Source organism: Ursus americanus, chromosome 29 (assembly GCF_024610735.1).
Source record: "Ursus americanus isolate L20-20 chromosome 29, mUrsAme1.1.p, whole genome shotgun sequence".
Classification (NCBI taxonomy): domain Eukaryota; kingdom Metazoa; phylum Chordata; class Mammalia; order Carnivora; family Ursidae; genus Ursus; species Ursus americanus.
This window is the reverse complement of record NC_142155.1, coordinates 1,340,420-1,355,781: the sequence shown is the minus strand read 5'-3', so window position 1 is coordinate 1,355,781 and position 15,362 is coordinate 1,340,420. Positions and strand designations below refer to the sequence as shown.

Below are 15,362 nucleotides of genomic sequence, written 5' to 3'. Positions count from 1 at the left end.
ATAAGATGCCACAGATTCAAAATAATCCTTGATTTTTTTCTGATCCTGCAATTATCCCTGTTAAAACCAATCAAATGTGCATATTAATAACTAGTTTTTTAAAAATTTTCTAAAATTACAATATACTTCAAGGAATAGCCTTTTGATTCCTTAAGTAGTAATAGCAACCATTACTTAAATTCAAGATTAAAACACTTCTGAGTGAGTATAAAGGTAAACTGTTTCAGCTCAGCGATTTACCTGTGGCATATGCAATCTGATCTTTGGCTTGGTCTCTCTCTTTCTTCATTTTTTCCAAGTCTACTTCAAGAGCTTGTTTGTCTTGCTTCAGTCTTTTGATGTCTTCCAATAAATTGTTTTTTTCTTTCTTGACAGTCATAGAATGACAAAAGCAAATTATTTCTGGCCACAAAAAATTGTGGTATAGGCTCTCTTTTACCCCATCTATCATAAATTCTACATACGTATTTTTTATAAATACATAATTATTTTTCCTAAATTTACTTCTGGTGTCATCACTTTCTTCCACCCCGCCAGATTATTAATAACTCCCCAGAGCCTACTAGATCAGTTCTAATCCTCTAACTCAACATAGCCTAACCACCCTCCAATGAACTGTTCTCACTTCTCCTGGATACTGCAATAACGTCCTAACTAGTGTGCCTCTTCCACTTTCAGCAGCTAGTCTATTCTCTTCACGGTAGCCAAAGAAATTTTAATTAAAAAAATACTGAAGTCTAACTGACATACAATAAATATCCTATTAGTTTCAGGTGTACATCATAGTGACTTGATATTTTTACACATCATGAAATGATCCCCATGGGAAGTCTAGTTATGATCTGTCATCACACAAAGTTATTACATTATTGACTAGATTCCCTATGCTGTCCATTACACCCCTGTGTCTTATTTTATAACTGGTAATTTATACTTCACCTGCCCCTCCTCCCACACCCCCCGCTTCTGGTAACCAAGTTTGTTTCTTGCACCTACAAGTCTGTTTTTTGTTTATTTCACATATAAGTCTGTTTCATTCGTTTATTTCACATATAAGTGAAATCATATGGTATTCGTTTTCTTCTGACTTACACTTAGCATGATACCCTCTAGATCCTTCCATGTTGTCACAAATAGCAAGATCTCATCCTTTTTTATGACTAATATTCGGTGCTCATCTATCAGTGGATGTTTACATTGCTTCCATATCTTGGCTAGTATAAAAGATGCTGCAAGGGACAGAGGGATGCACGAATCTCTTCGGACTGCTGTTTCCATTTTCTCTGGATTAATACCCGAAGTGGAGTTGCTGGATCATATAGTTCTATTTTTGATTTTTTGAGGATCCTTCATTCCATTTTCCACACTGGCTGCACAAACATTCCCACCAACAGTGTATGAGAGTTCCCTCTTCCCCACAACCTCACCAACACTTGTTATTTTTTGTCTTTTTGACCATAGCGCATGTGACAGGTATGAGGTGACATCTCATTGGGGCTTTGACTTGCATTTCCCTGATGATGAGAGATGTTAAGCATACTTTCATGTGTCTGTTGGCCATTTGTCTATCTTCTTTGGAAAAATGTCTACTCATGTCCTCTGGCTGTTTTTTAATCACGTTGTGTTTTTGACATTAAGTTGTATGAATTCTTGATATATTTTGGATATTAACCCCTTATCAGATATATCATTTACAAATATCTTCTCCCACTCCATAGACTGCCTTTTCATTTTGTTGATGGCTTCCTTCACTGTGCAAAAGCTTTTTAGTTTAATATAACCCCATTTGTTCATTTAAGATTTTGTTGCCTTTGCCTGAGGAGACTGGTCCAAAAAAAAAAAAAAATGCTAAGAACAATGTCCAAGAGCTTACTGCCTATGGTTTTCTCTGGGAGTTTTATGGTTCAGGTCATACATTCAAGTCTTTAATCCATTTTGATTTTTTTTTTTTTTTAAAGAGAAAGCACTCGTGTGCCCATGTGTGTGAGTGGGGGGAGGGGAAGAGGGAGACAGAGAATCCCAACCAGTCTCCACCACGCCCAGTGTGGAGCTTGACGCAGGGCTTGATCTCACGACTCTGAGATCATGACCTGAGCCAAAATCAAGAGTTAGACGCTTAACTGACTGAGCCACCCAGGTGCTCCTTGAATTTATTTTTATATATGGTGTAAGACAGCTGTCCAGTTTCATTCTTTGGTATGTCTCTGTCCAGTTTTCCCAACATAATGTATTGAATAGACTGTCTTTTCCCCCATCGTATATTCTTGCCTTTGTCATAGATTGATTGACCACATGTGTGGGTTTTTTCATGAGCTCTCTATTCCAAAGAGGAATTGTTTTAAAGAGGCAGTGAGTTTTGTTCCTCTGAAATTCTCTGCTGGCTCCCATCCCTCTCAGGGTAAATCCAAAGTCCTTACCATGACCTTCAGTGTCCTGTAACCCAGCCCTACCCATGCCTCGGACCATATCTACCCTAAATCTTCCTCTTCCCACCTCATTCCAGCATCAGAGACTTCTAGCTGTTCTTTGAAAAGAACCAGCACACTCTCACCGCAAGGTGTTGGCACTTACTGTTTCCTCTGCCTTCAGTGCTCTGCCCCCAGATAGCCAGGTGGCTCACTATTTTACTTCATCAAGATTTCTGCTCAAATGAAACCCCAGGAAGATCATTCCTGACCACTCTTTGTAAAACAGCAACCCTCATCCTGACTTCCAGGTATGTTGCTTTATTTTCTGGTCACAACGCTCATCACTACCTGACATATGTTTAGTGGAAAGCAGAACTTTATTAGTCTTTTATGAAAAATGCATAAAAATGCTTGGCGCATAAAAAAAGCTGAATGAATGCTCAATATGCCCTACTTCATTGCCCTCAATTCCTCTTCTCAACAAAATCATGCTTATCTTTCAAAGCTTAGTTCAGATGAGGCTGTTCCTGATAAGCCCCTCCTGTGTTCCCCCAAAACGTTCACTGTGCTTCTAGCACAGTACTCATCACTCTGAGTCACGGGACATCGATTTGTGTACATGCCTCTTCTCTTTAACAGGCTGAGGACTCTCTGGGGACCAAGACTGATTTATTACTACTACCTGTATACTTTACGGCACTAAGTGCACAGCTTGTACTCAATAAATGGTCACTGAACTGAACTCATAACTGCTGAAGAAACTCTTGGACTCACAGCAGTACTGTCGGTATAGTTAAGTTTCAAAATAAAATTCTTACAAATTCTGTTATCACTCTACCTCATAATCCCAAATCCAGTCTTATGAAGAAAATAAATCCACTCGTTAAAGCGCCGTATAATCGTGGTTTCTAGCTCTGTCACAGACTTAACGGCATCGTTAACTGTTTAGTCTTCTGCGTGACCTTCTGTAGACGTCTTTTCAGGAGAGCAGTGAGTTTCACGTTTTCGCATGCTCAGGCTCTTTTGTCTACAACTACATTTTGTTGATTTAGTTCAATCAATTTAGACGTGCTCTCTAGTAGAGTCTACTTCATGGAATTACAGAGTTTTAGAATCCAAGGAACTTTAAACATCTTGAGTTCGGTCATGCAATTGACACTTAAATAAATGTCCCCTCTATGCTTGCATCTTTCCAGGGAATAAGACTTCCCACCTTGAAGAAGGCCAGTAACATCCCAAGTCAATCCTGTGGGCACAGGGTTTTGGGCTGGCAAGTACTTGCATGCCCTTGTAAGTTACTATGCAGACATTTGGAGAGCGTCTCTGCCTGCCTCTCTGGCCTTGTCCTTACCCACTTCTGCCGCAGAGATCTCTAGTTCTAGAAAATAACAAGGCCTTTCCTGACGTAGGGGCTTATGCTCTTCTCCTGGCTGGAAGGCTCAATCTTTGCATAGTTGGCTGCTGCTTCTCTTCAGCTCTCAACTCTTGATGTAACTTTCTCAGAGTGTCTCCTAGACCACACTGTAGACTACTTACTGCCTTACCCTCTGCCCCACCCACCCTTATTCACCATTTTTATATTCTTCAAAGCACATCTATTTGCAATTATTTCCTTTATTTACTTACTGTCTTCCCTACTAGAATACATGTTCCTAGCAAGCAAGGTTTGTGCCTGTCTTCTATACCTACTGTATTTCCAACGCCAGGAGGAGTGCCTGGCAGGGGGCAGGTGCGTCATAAAGGCTGACTGAATGAAAGCTGTGGTTAGCCTCATTCTTCTTCCTGCCCCAGGATACTAAAAAGAGTGAGCTCAGACCTTGCTTTTGCTATGTTTCTATCTATGCTTTATAAAGAACCAACTCGTATTTTAATACTAATCAGTATTAATTTTTAAGGTACAAATCAGACTGTACAAAAGTACACTCAATATGTGTATTATAGTATAGATTTCTCCCAGTATAAATTTTTGCTCTAAAATCAAACCCAGAATACCAAAGTAAATGAAAACAAAAGGTGTATTTACATTCTATCTTACAGTATTTGCAGAAATTAACAAATTCCCCCCAAGTTTTTACTATTATCTTAAACACTTTCTTTTCAATTTCTTTTTAGGTTTTTCCTGCTTTGGTAGTTTCACCATTGGGGGCCTAGATGTAGATTTTTATCCTGAGCAGGGTCACTGGGTTTCCTGAATTTGAGAATTCATCTCTTTTATCATTTCTGGGAAATTCTCAGTCATTACTTTTAAAAATATTTAAATATATTTTAGCATTTCATATATCTTATATTTTTCATTTTTAGTCTATTTATATTATAGTCTATCCAAAAATTCTATTGAGGTTCTAATGCTGCTGTTTATTAAATCTTCTGATGCCCACTCATGGTGGATGATTTCTCTGGGTTTTACAATTTTGTGTTATGAGCATATTGTCAGTGGGTTTTTATCTGTAGAAATACTATGTGAGCTGGGTTCAGGGTATATACTTACTTCTAAGAGCTATTTTGCATTTGTTTCTTCTAGATACACTAGAGATTATCACTGACTCAGGGCCGCAGTGTATGTTATTTTTTCCGGTTTGAGCATGACCAACCCTTGCAGGTAGTGTCAATTCAAATACTAAAACACAAATGAAGGCAGAAGAGATGACATTTGCATTGAACAATCGGGAAAGCACGGGCACTGAGCAGAGGAGACTTTCTCCCCCTCCTATCTAGCAATCAAGTTAAAACAGAAAAGCTTCTTGACATCTCAGCCTCTTGCAAAGGTGGGTGGATGTTCTCCTAGTCTGCTGCCGTACTGAAGGATACGGCCCGTTGAACTCCAGGTGTCCTGTCTCCACTTTGCTATCAAAGCTCCAGCCCATGGCTAGTGAACTGCTGGCCTGGGAGCAGATGTTTACTGTTAGGTTTTTATCCCTCCTCCTTTCTGGCCCCTAGAGAGTTCCCTTATTTTCTTGAGAGCTTTTACATTATGCATTTATGAGATGTTTATTCTATTTTACTCAGCATTTTCTGATGTTTTTAGTGGAAGTTTTAGTTTCCTATCTCTCAGAAAAATATTTTCAAAACAGCACTTTTAAAAGGTTGCTAATAACAGTTTGAATAAAGCAATGTTATGCGTGAAACCTTACTATGATTTTCCAAGCCTTCATAAAACATAGCAATATTAATTTCTCCTTTAACTTGCTAATTTTTGAGGCCTACTGGCAAGGGAGTTAGGGGGAGTCCAACCATTCACTCCTCTAACCTATCTGCCTAACTACCTATCTAATCATGCTATACACACATATATACACCTGAAGAAAGTTGCCAAACAGATAGATTCACATTTGAAGCTGCATCTTATATACCACAGAAGCCTGCTAAAGATGTTATTAAACTAGGGTATGTTTAGATTTCTATGTAACAAAACTTTACATAATTTCTTGTTAAAAAGTGGTACGTAATTGGCATTTTTTTAATTCATATAGTCATTCAAACAGGTTAGAAGGGCTTTTTAGTTTCATGCCATGGTTCTCAATGGGAGTGGGGAGAATTGACTGCCCTCCCACAGGGACAAGTCTGGAAATGGGCAGTGCTTTAGACTCTTATAATCACTGGTGAGTGCTTTGAACATGTATTTCTTGGGGACAGGGATGACAAAAATTGTGCAATACATGGAACTGTTCTGCTTAAAATAGAATTAACCTGCCCCAAATTCCAAAACTTCTCCCACTGACAAATACCACTTTAGAAAATTCTAAGCCATATCCTTTATAATACAATTCAATAAAAATAAAGAAAAAAGTTATGGAGCAGCTTTTGTATTTCACGTCTGGGTTAGGCACATGGGATGCAAATATTTGTAGACACAGTCTCTGCCTTCTAGAAGTGCACAGTGCATTGAAGACAGGTAAAAAGCCAACTAACGTTTTAAAGTGAACAATTACCTTCAAAGTATTTTCCTATTTCAGCTTACATTTCCAATAAGGAATTTATTTGAAAGAAGGTATATATGCCCTAAGTAAGGTTATGCCTCCAATATGGCTTCATGTGATGATCACTAGATGAGAGGCTGGATTATAAAGAGGATGCCACTGAAAACCAGTATTATGTCATTTTTTCCACTAAGGTCACATGTATATTAAATGCTAATTTTAGATATACCTTAATTTTTTAATGGTATGAAATTTATAACAGATCTTATCTATTCATAGATTATAAAAACAGATTTTTTTACACATCTAGAAATTTTAATAATAAATTATTTACTATCCTTATGCAACTTACCTGTGCCACCCGCAGTTCTGCTAACAGATCTGTAAAATTCTGGGTTTTGGTGGGCTCTGAGTCTTCAACTACTTGAGACAGGAAACGGCTTTTGTGCATCTGTTCTCTTATTTTGAAAGTAAACAGTTTTTTTTTAAACAAAGTACTCCTTTCAATGAAAAATATACAATTCTTAAAATTAAAAAAATCTAATGGACATTGCAACTATTTGAGCCACTTATTAATATTTTAATCTTTAGAGTAAATAAATGGCTCATACACATGGTAAATGACAAACAAAACAAAACACAGTCTATTATTTAAAGTTAGAATCAACTTTTCTGGTTTTCCAGAAACATTATACAAGGAGTTTAGGAATGCACTTAAAATCATCTAATCCTAATATAAAGAAACCATCTATTTTGTTGTGAAAGTGCATTTAAAGCTTCAGTTTGGGATCCGGGAATAGATCATCTCTTTTAAACCCACGTAATATGTGATGTGATATTTTAAAAATACTTTATTGAAACATACTTGACTGAAAAGAAATCAGATATAAATGCTTTCACGCATCAGAACGGTGCAGATTATCACAACTGGCTTGGGGTCATACACTTAAGGCTAAAGAAGCTTCTTCTAATAGCAGTCTCATCTAAGTGATTAGGTGTCTATTGGAAGTGACACAAAACTTGTGAGCCATTTCCTAAAAGGAAGAACCCTAATTTGCGCATGTTTATAAGTTCAGCCTTTTCACTTACTATGTTAAAGTTGGATGTAATAGTATCTAAAAGATCTTGCAGTCTGAAATAGGATTCCTAAGTAGGTGCTGTTGCTCCATGGGCTTGCCATGCTGAGTGCCGGTTGATAACAACTCACAAGTTCTTCTCTGGAGAAATGCCCTCAGCCAAATGGCAGCCTCTGCCCCCGGCCTAGAAGATATCCCCCACTCCCTTCCTGGGCATACCTCAGCCAGTGACTGACTAGTTTGAGGGTATAAAAGGTTGCTTCCCCCCCCCCCCCCGCCACCTCAAGTGGGACCAACTCTGATGCAATCTGTTTTCCTGAGCTTTCTGGTAAGAACAGAATAAATAAAGCCAGTCTCTGATTAAGACCACATTCCTATTTACCTTCCCTGCCCTTCTCCCATCTTGCTTCTCTTGTTCCCCTTCTTCTGAGCATTATCCTCCAAGAAATCACCTCCATAAGGATCCCTACCTCAGGCTCTACTTCTAAAGAACCTGACCTAAAACATTAAGCGATCATTATATGACACCTATATTTTTAGTATTATTAATCACATGGTTCCTTAGGAAATGGTTAAGCATCTCAGGCTTAATGACTAATCAAGAGGAATACTGTATACTCAGTTTCCTAAAACTGATGTCAAACTCAAATATGAATATGCTAAAAATACTAAAATATGTACTACAGTCATCTAGTACTAAAAGAAAAATACACGGAATATTAAACCTATAAAAACCACAAACTATAAATAAAATTTCTAGTAAAATTTTTTTCAGTTCCAAGTAAAAATAAATGTATTTTTAATATAACAATAAAATGCTTAGAGACAGTCTAAGTATATTTGGTTTTATGAATTCAAAAAGGACTTACTTTAAGGAAGCTAACTCAGTGAATAAACTCTGGTTTTCCTTGAACATTCGCTCCTCATTTTTCTTGTTTTGTTCTTGGAGATCTTTCACTTGATTATACAATTTTTCATTTTCCTTTTTATAAACAGAAAATTACATTTTAGTTAAGTCATTAGTACTTATATAACCCAAGTATATACGCTTACAACAGATACATCCTTTAAACATTTTTAGTCTTCAATTTATTCAGTTTTGAGTACACAAAATCTTTTTAAAACTCTTTATATCTTCTCACACGAAAACCTGTTATCTGAAAACAATTTTTTCTAGAATGCTTACTTGAAAAAAAAAAGTTGCAAAAATTCCCAAAGCCAAAGATCTTAATGTCAGTATAAGGCACTGTATCTCACAAGAGTAAGCAGGCGAGTGGCTGCAAAAACAACAACATCCCAACTGTGTGGACCAGGGGCAGAAAGGCCCACTAGGACTGTCTGCATCCTCTTTTTTCCGATTCTAGCCTAGCTTCCTGCAATGAGGTAATTGGATATAGATAGCCACGATGGGTTTCCATGCTTGTTTCTGGAAGTTTCTGTGAGCAGGGAGTTAGAGACCAGGTATTTCTGAAAGTGGAAGGACAAGGCAGAGCAGAGACTAGGCCCAGTTCTCCACCAGCCTTGGACTAAAGCGACTCAAACCAATCTGTGCTTAGGTGCTGTGGCTTATTAACTTTTTTAAAATTAGGAATCTGATGAAAACCAAGGACCTATGAGAATCTAATAAAAACCATGGACTGTCTCACCATGTCTGGCCTAGTGCTTGGTAAGATGATCTGTGCTTAAATACCTGCAATGTAATGTACACAGATATGCAAGTTTTGCATTGTATTTGTGGGAGAAGGTAGTTGGCATCCTTATGGGCCTGTGAAACACTCCTTAAAAACGTGTGCTCTCGGGGTGCCTGGGTGGCACAGTTGGTTAAGCAAACGACTCTCGGTTTTGGCTCAGGTCATGATCTCAGGGTCAAGGGATCGAGCCCCATGCTGGGCTCCACACTCAGCATGGAGTCTGCTTGGGATTCTCTCCCCCTCTTCTTCTGCTGCTCCCCTCCCCACCCCATACTCTTGCTCTAACAAATAAATAGATCTTTAAAAAACAAACAAAAACGGGTGTATTTTTTTAAAAGATTTTTTATTTATTTGACAAAGAGAGACACAGCGAGAGAGGAAACACAAGCAGGGGGAGTGGGAGAGGGAGAAGCAGACTTCCCGGTGAGCAGGGAGCGTGATGCGGAACTCGATCCCAGGACCCTGGGATCATGCCCTGAGCCAAACGCAGACGCTTAACAACTGAGCCACCCAGGTGCCCCCCAAAACGGGTGTTCTCTCCAGTAAGATCACAATGGCAGGCAAAGGATTTGGAAGGTTCTCACTAACTCTAGGGCAGTGTGCCCTACAAAATCAGTACTATTTGATCTACAGGAAAATTGTGAATCACTGATTTGATAATGCTTTCTCTGGTTATCCTCAGATGACAATGCTTATTATTGACAGGCGTGATGCTTAAAAGTCAAAAGAGAAAAAGGTAATGAGGGAGAAAGAGAAGGGGAGGGAAATAAGGGAAAAGGGGAGGAAACCACGATGAAGTTTTATGCTGGAGATCACTAGACCTGTGCTGGCTAACTGGCTAGTCAGCATCACCAAGACTCCATCACACATGGCAAGTATCTGCCTTCTGTAGCACAGACAGATCTTTTCTCATTTAATTCACCTTTTTTACTCTCAGCACATTGGCAATTAATTTCAGATCTGTATTATATTCAATAATACCAAAACTAGTCAATATAATCTACTGAAAAGCATTACAGAAAACTAAAGAAAAATAGGGCAGCGTCTAAGAAATATGGCTATTAAAAATAGTAACAGACGACATTCCCTAACTGGTTACTGTGTGCCAGGTACTAAGAGGTTGGTTTGCACTTTGTTATTTTTTATACTTTTTCCCCTTCATATTTTAATTTCATAACCATCATATGAGGTAGCTACTGTATTACCAACCCCACTCACAGATGAGGAACCTGGCTGAGAGAGGTGAAGTGATTTGCCCAAGGCTGCACAGCAGGAGTGGAGGGAGAACTAACACCAGATTCTTTGAACCCAGAACCTATGCTCTTAACCAGCTTCATTATACGCCCATGAAAAACGTTCAGACTAGTCAAATTACTACTTACTCATATTTGCCAGAATTCCCGTTACCTGCTACATGAGCACAGAAATATTTTAATACGCTTTACTTTTTATAATCAAAGGATCTCAAGAACAAACTCACAAAGTGCTGAAAAATCACCACACCTGCTGATATCCTTGAAGCAGTGTCTCTTGTTCCTGTATTTCTTTTTGAATTTGCTTCAATTTTTCTTCAGTGACAGGATCAGCTGTTTCTCCAAAATGTAACCATCTTTGCTTTTTGTTTGCTTCCTCGAAGCTACTTAACTTTGAGAAAACACAGACATTATTTAGGAAAGGAGATGATGACGTGAGAAATGAAGAAGAATAACAGAAAACTCAAGGTGCATAGATCTAAAACTGTCCTATAACTACAACGGAATTACCACCAACTGGCTAAATCATTACAATGGGATGTTTTGTGCTGATGGCTCCAGCCATGACAGTAACTCAGAAATGCTACACAGTGTCATTCCCTGAATCTAGGCCTTCTATAGCAGTCTTTCCGAAACTGTCTTCTTTGAAGGTCATAGTGAACTAAGGGATTTGTTTTCAAAAAGGACTGCTAACGGAAGAAAATTATCAAAATGAGCCAATTTAAATTTTGATTTTTTCCCAGTGGGTTCGATTTAGGCTCTGTTGTGAGGAGGCAGTCTCGGGAACCACGTTCATATTTTATACAGGAAATACATCAAGTCAAACAGCCCCAGGAACAAAGGATGACAATGCATTTTGCAGGGAGTACAAGTTCTTTTTAATCAATAAAAGAAGAAATAGGACAATGTGTCTAGTACCTTGGCTTGAAGAATGTAATTGTCTTGGTTCAGTTTGAAAAGTTCCTTTTCCTGTTGTCTCTTTAGTTCTTCCATCTTATTTTCCAGCTCTCTCTCTTTTTCTGAGAATGTAACTTTAATTTGCTCAATTAGGGCTTGTGCACCCCTCCATTTTTCCTCTGCTTCCTGAACTCTTTTAAACATAATTATCTCGGTCTCCGTGTTCTCACCATGGTAGCCTGAAGAATCCTTTTAAGGAGAAGCATTATAAAATTTTTTTTTAATTATGTTAGTCACCATAGTACATCATTAGTTTTTGATGTAGTGTTCTAGGATTCATTGTTTGCAATAAGCAGAAGCATTACTTCGTTATAGTATATTTATATACTAGATTTCAACACAGGTGGTTAGGGAAAAAAAACCAACACAATGAATAAAGATGACATGGTTAACAATGTTCTACTCTATAAGGAAATCAATAAATATTCAGTAAGATTAGAACATCATGCTTGATGCAAAAGAAATTTCATCATTTTATTATAAAACAAAAAAATTATGAATGTGACTTTGAAATTCAATACCTACATTCTGAAACTGAACACCGTAATCAGTTTCTGTAGACTCTTCAGCCTTCTTAGGAGTAGCCAGGCAACTTTCAATTTTGGGAGCTGCTTTACCCAAAGCTGCAGGCTTGATGACTTTTGTTCCAGATAAGATTTCTAAATTTGTAAACAATGGACAGAAGCACCACAAATGCAAACAAAGTTGAATGTGTATTCAGCAATTATGTAACAATAAGCACTAATACAATGGTAACACTAGGCTAGAAGAGGATTGGGAAAAAGGCTGAGGTCTAACACTGTAACACAGCTGTTTCACTGCACTCAGAACTGCTGTCCATAATCAACATTTCAGAAGGAAAACTGACCCAAGACTCATGTCCAATGATAAATGGAGCTCAAAAGAAAACAAAACAAAACAAAAACATGAGGAGAATGTGGATAGGGATAATTTCAAGACTTACTAATTTTAAATAAACTATTCTTTAAAATAGTCCCAGCAATAACAAATAAGAATATCTAAATGATGAATCAAAGAGCAGCTGACCGACTTTATGAAGCACTTTAGTTCAGATCAAGTGCGCTTTCAAAGCACACTTTTCATAAATAATGTGTATCAAGATATATACATATAGGTAGATATATCAACGGAATAATAAAAATTGCATGGAATCTTTCTAACAGCTAGTTTAAATTTGACTTAAAAAATAAAATTATAATACTGCTATAAAACCCCGATAATAGATATTAGAAAAAATGTGACTAATGTATGTTCTGGTAAAATTTTCAGCTTTTAAGGTACCTCGTAAATCCCCGAACAGTAGGAATAATTCTAAGGCCAATAAATTACTCAGCTAATAATACAAAGAATGTTTATGAGAAATACCTTGAAGAGATCTTGAGGCCCATATTCAAATACTACAGGTTCTGAGCTGAACAGTCAGTCAACATTTATTTATCTGCCTTAGAGGTAAATGAAGAATCTGAAATTTATATTTTTAAATATAATTTCTTCAAGATGCTAACTTTTAAGTGTAAAGTTTACTTTTTCATTAAAAGTGAAAAAATACGTGGTTATTAAAGATTTGGAAAATACAGAAAAGTCAAAAAAAGAACAAGTCATCAGTAGTACCTTACTCAAAGATTTCTTTCTCATCTTTTTTGCAGGTATGCAGGGGTTTTCCTTACAGAGTAGTAGTCATATTTAATTGGACTATTCCATGTAGAAGGTTTTCTGGAGAACTTTCTTAAAGTCTTCAAAAAGGAACTGAGTCATTGTAAAAGGTGGCATTCATCCTTCCAAATCACTGGAGATCCATTCATTTGGCCAATGAATGGGGGGTGATCTGCTAGCATTGTCATTCTCCCTAGGAAGTAGCAGCTAAGAGTGGCAGTGGTTCTTATTCAAGTTGTATTCAGCCAGTGCTTTCATACCAGAATTCTCTCTTCTTGAATTCTTAATTTTGACTTCTCTAAGTAATTATTTTTAGTAATGGTACATAGACAGTATCTTTTTTCCTTTATATATGACGAAAAATTTGCCTGGATAAAAAACTTAAACATGAAAACATTGCAGAATTTCGACCTCATGAACCCTTCTTGAAAAAACAATGGATTAAGAAAATTTAGTTAAATAAGAAACCAATCAAAATAATTCCAGAATGGAGAAGCTATGGCTAAGGGACTTAAGAAAAGAAAGCATTCCATCTCTTTAATAATCAGAACCAAGACCTAAATTCAAAAGCTGAGGGGAATTAAGGTTGCAGGATAGAATATAATAAATAAACTTGAACAAGAGAAAATGAAATCAACAAAAATGAGTAAAAGGCATGTGAGTGGGGGATGTAAGAGTTTTACTACCTTATATTTCAGAGAAGGGAAAAAGATAATGTATATAATTGAAAATGCAGTTAAAAGCAGCATGATTCTGGCAATCTTTGAGTGGTTTTCAAAATCGATTTTCTTAAAGGGTTCTTTTAGGATTTAATATTTCTTAGGATGAAGTTTCTTTTTCTGAAACTTACAGATTTAAGAAAAACCAAATCTAATATTTTATTTAAAAGAACTTGCAGGGGTGTCGGGGTAGCTCAGTTGGTTGAGCGTTGCCTGAAGGTGGAGCTGGGCTCTGCACTCAACGGGGAGACAGTTTGGGAGTCTCTCCCTCCCTCCCCTTCTGCCCCTCACCCCGCTCATGCACTCTCTTTCTCTCTCTCTCAAAAATAAATAAATCTTAATAATAATAATAAAAAAAGAACTTGTAAGGAGTGATCCTGTTCTTATAAAATGTTTTGTCCATTTAGCCATATGTCTGCCTCTCTCCTTCCTTCCATCCACCCATCTATGCTTCCTTCTATCTGTGTAAGGACATACAAATGAAAAGCATGAAATGATGTTCACTCACTTGCTAAATGATTGCTTTCTTTTTGCTTTTCTATATATTTTCATTTAAATAATGAGCGACTACTCCTTTTGCGACAAGAAACTTATTAGTGTAGGGGCACCTGGGTGGCTCAGTTGGTTAAGCGTCTGCCTTCGGCTCGGGTCATGATCCCAGGGTCCTGGGATCCAGCCCAGCATCAGGCTCCCTACTCAGTGGGGAGTCTGTTTCTCCCCCTGCCCCTCACCCCAAAATTTGTGCTCTTGTTCTCTCTCAAATAAATAAAATCTTTTTTTTTTAAAAGAAGGAACGAACTTGTTAGTCTAAAAATAAAAACATAAATTAATAGCCAAAGAAAATTAATTTAGAATAAAAAGGAAAACCACCACACAGCAGGTACTGCTAATTGCCAATCTCCTCTTCTTCCCTACTAATAGAAACTTCCTTATTAATTTTGTCCTGGACAGCAATATACCCAATTGAAAATACTCATCTCCCTGGACTCTAGGCAACTGAGGGTGGCCACAAGATCAAAATTCAGGCTAATAAGATGAAAGCAAAAGTTTCTTACATGGGGCTTCCAGAAAAGTCACTACTTTCCTGATGAAGAAGTTGATGATTTAACTGGCATGGACCTTTTTACCTTTTACCTTTCCTCCTGACCTGGCCTGGAGGCTGAAATAGCCACCTTGTTATAATGAAGACAAAAGTCACAGATAAAGGATTTTGCAGCGGGAAAGAAGAAAGGATCTGGTTCCTTGCACAGTTGAACCAGCTGGGAACTGCCTATTCCGGCCTTCTTGTTATATGACAAAGAGAAACTGTGAGTAAGCCCCAGCAGCTGGCTGCTTTTTCTTCTTAATCAGTGTCGATTCCAAGTGAATTCTCTAGGATTTCTGTACACTAATCTCTATCTCAGAGTCTGCTTGTTGGAGAACCCAACCTGTGACCAAAAAAAACCAACCATCCCAAAGGAATTAAAATTCTTCTGAATAAAACTAAAATTGCTCTGGGGGAATTTTACAATAAAAAGAGATAAAAAAAATCACACTTATTAGTCTAATGAAAAAAAGTAACTCAGAATAAAAATGGACAGTCAAGGTTTATCATTGTACTTTAATATAAATTTTACGGTTTTATTTTTATTTTGGTAGTCACAAATGCTATAAAATTTTGAAACAAG

At 37.4% G+C, this 15,362-nt stretch overlaps 1 protein-coding gene across 4 annotated transcripts in view; it reads right to left on the bottom strand.

The window, feature by feature from the left end:
- CEP162 (centrosomal protein 162) overlaps positions 1-15,362 on the bottom strand; it is a 101,239-nt gene that overhangs the window by 37,809 nt on the left and 48,068 nt on the right. For all 4 annotated transcript variants that reach the window (XM_045804506.2, XM_045804516.2, XM_045804511.2 and 1 more), the window contains 6 exons: positions 11,828-11,961; positions 11,264-11,491; positions 10,596-10,736; positions 8,271-8,383; positions 6,678-6,783; positions 241-367 (listed from right to left, as the gene is read on the bottom strand). In XM_045804506.2, the coding sequence (XP_045660462.2) occupies positions 241-367; positions 6,678-6,783; positions 8,271-8,383; positions 10,596-10,736; positions 11,264-11,491; positions 11,828-11,961 (849 nt within the window). The remainder of the gene's footprint in view (positions 1-240; positions 368-6,677; positions 6,784-8,270; positions 8,384-10,595; positions 10,737-11,263; positions 11,492-11,827; positions 11,962-15,362) is intronic.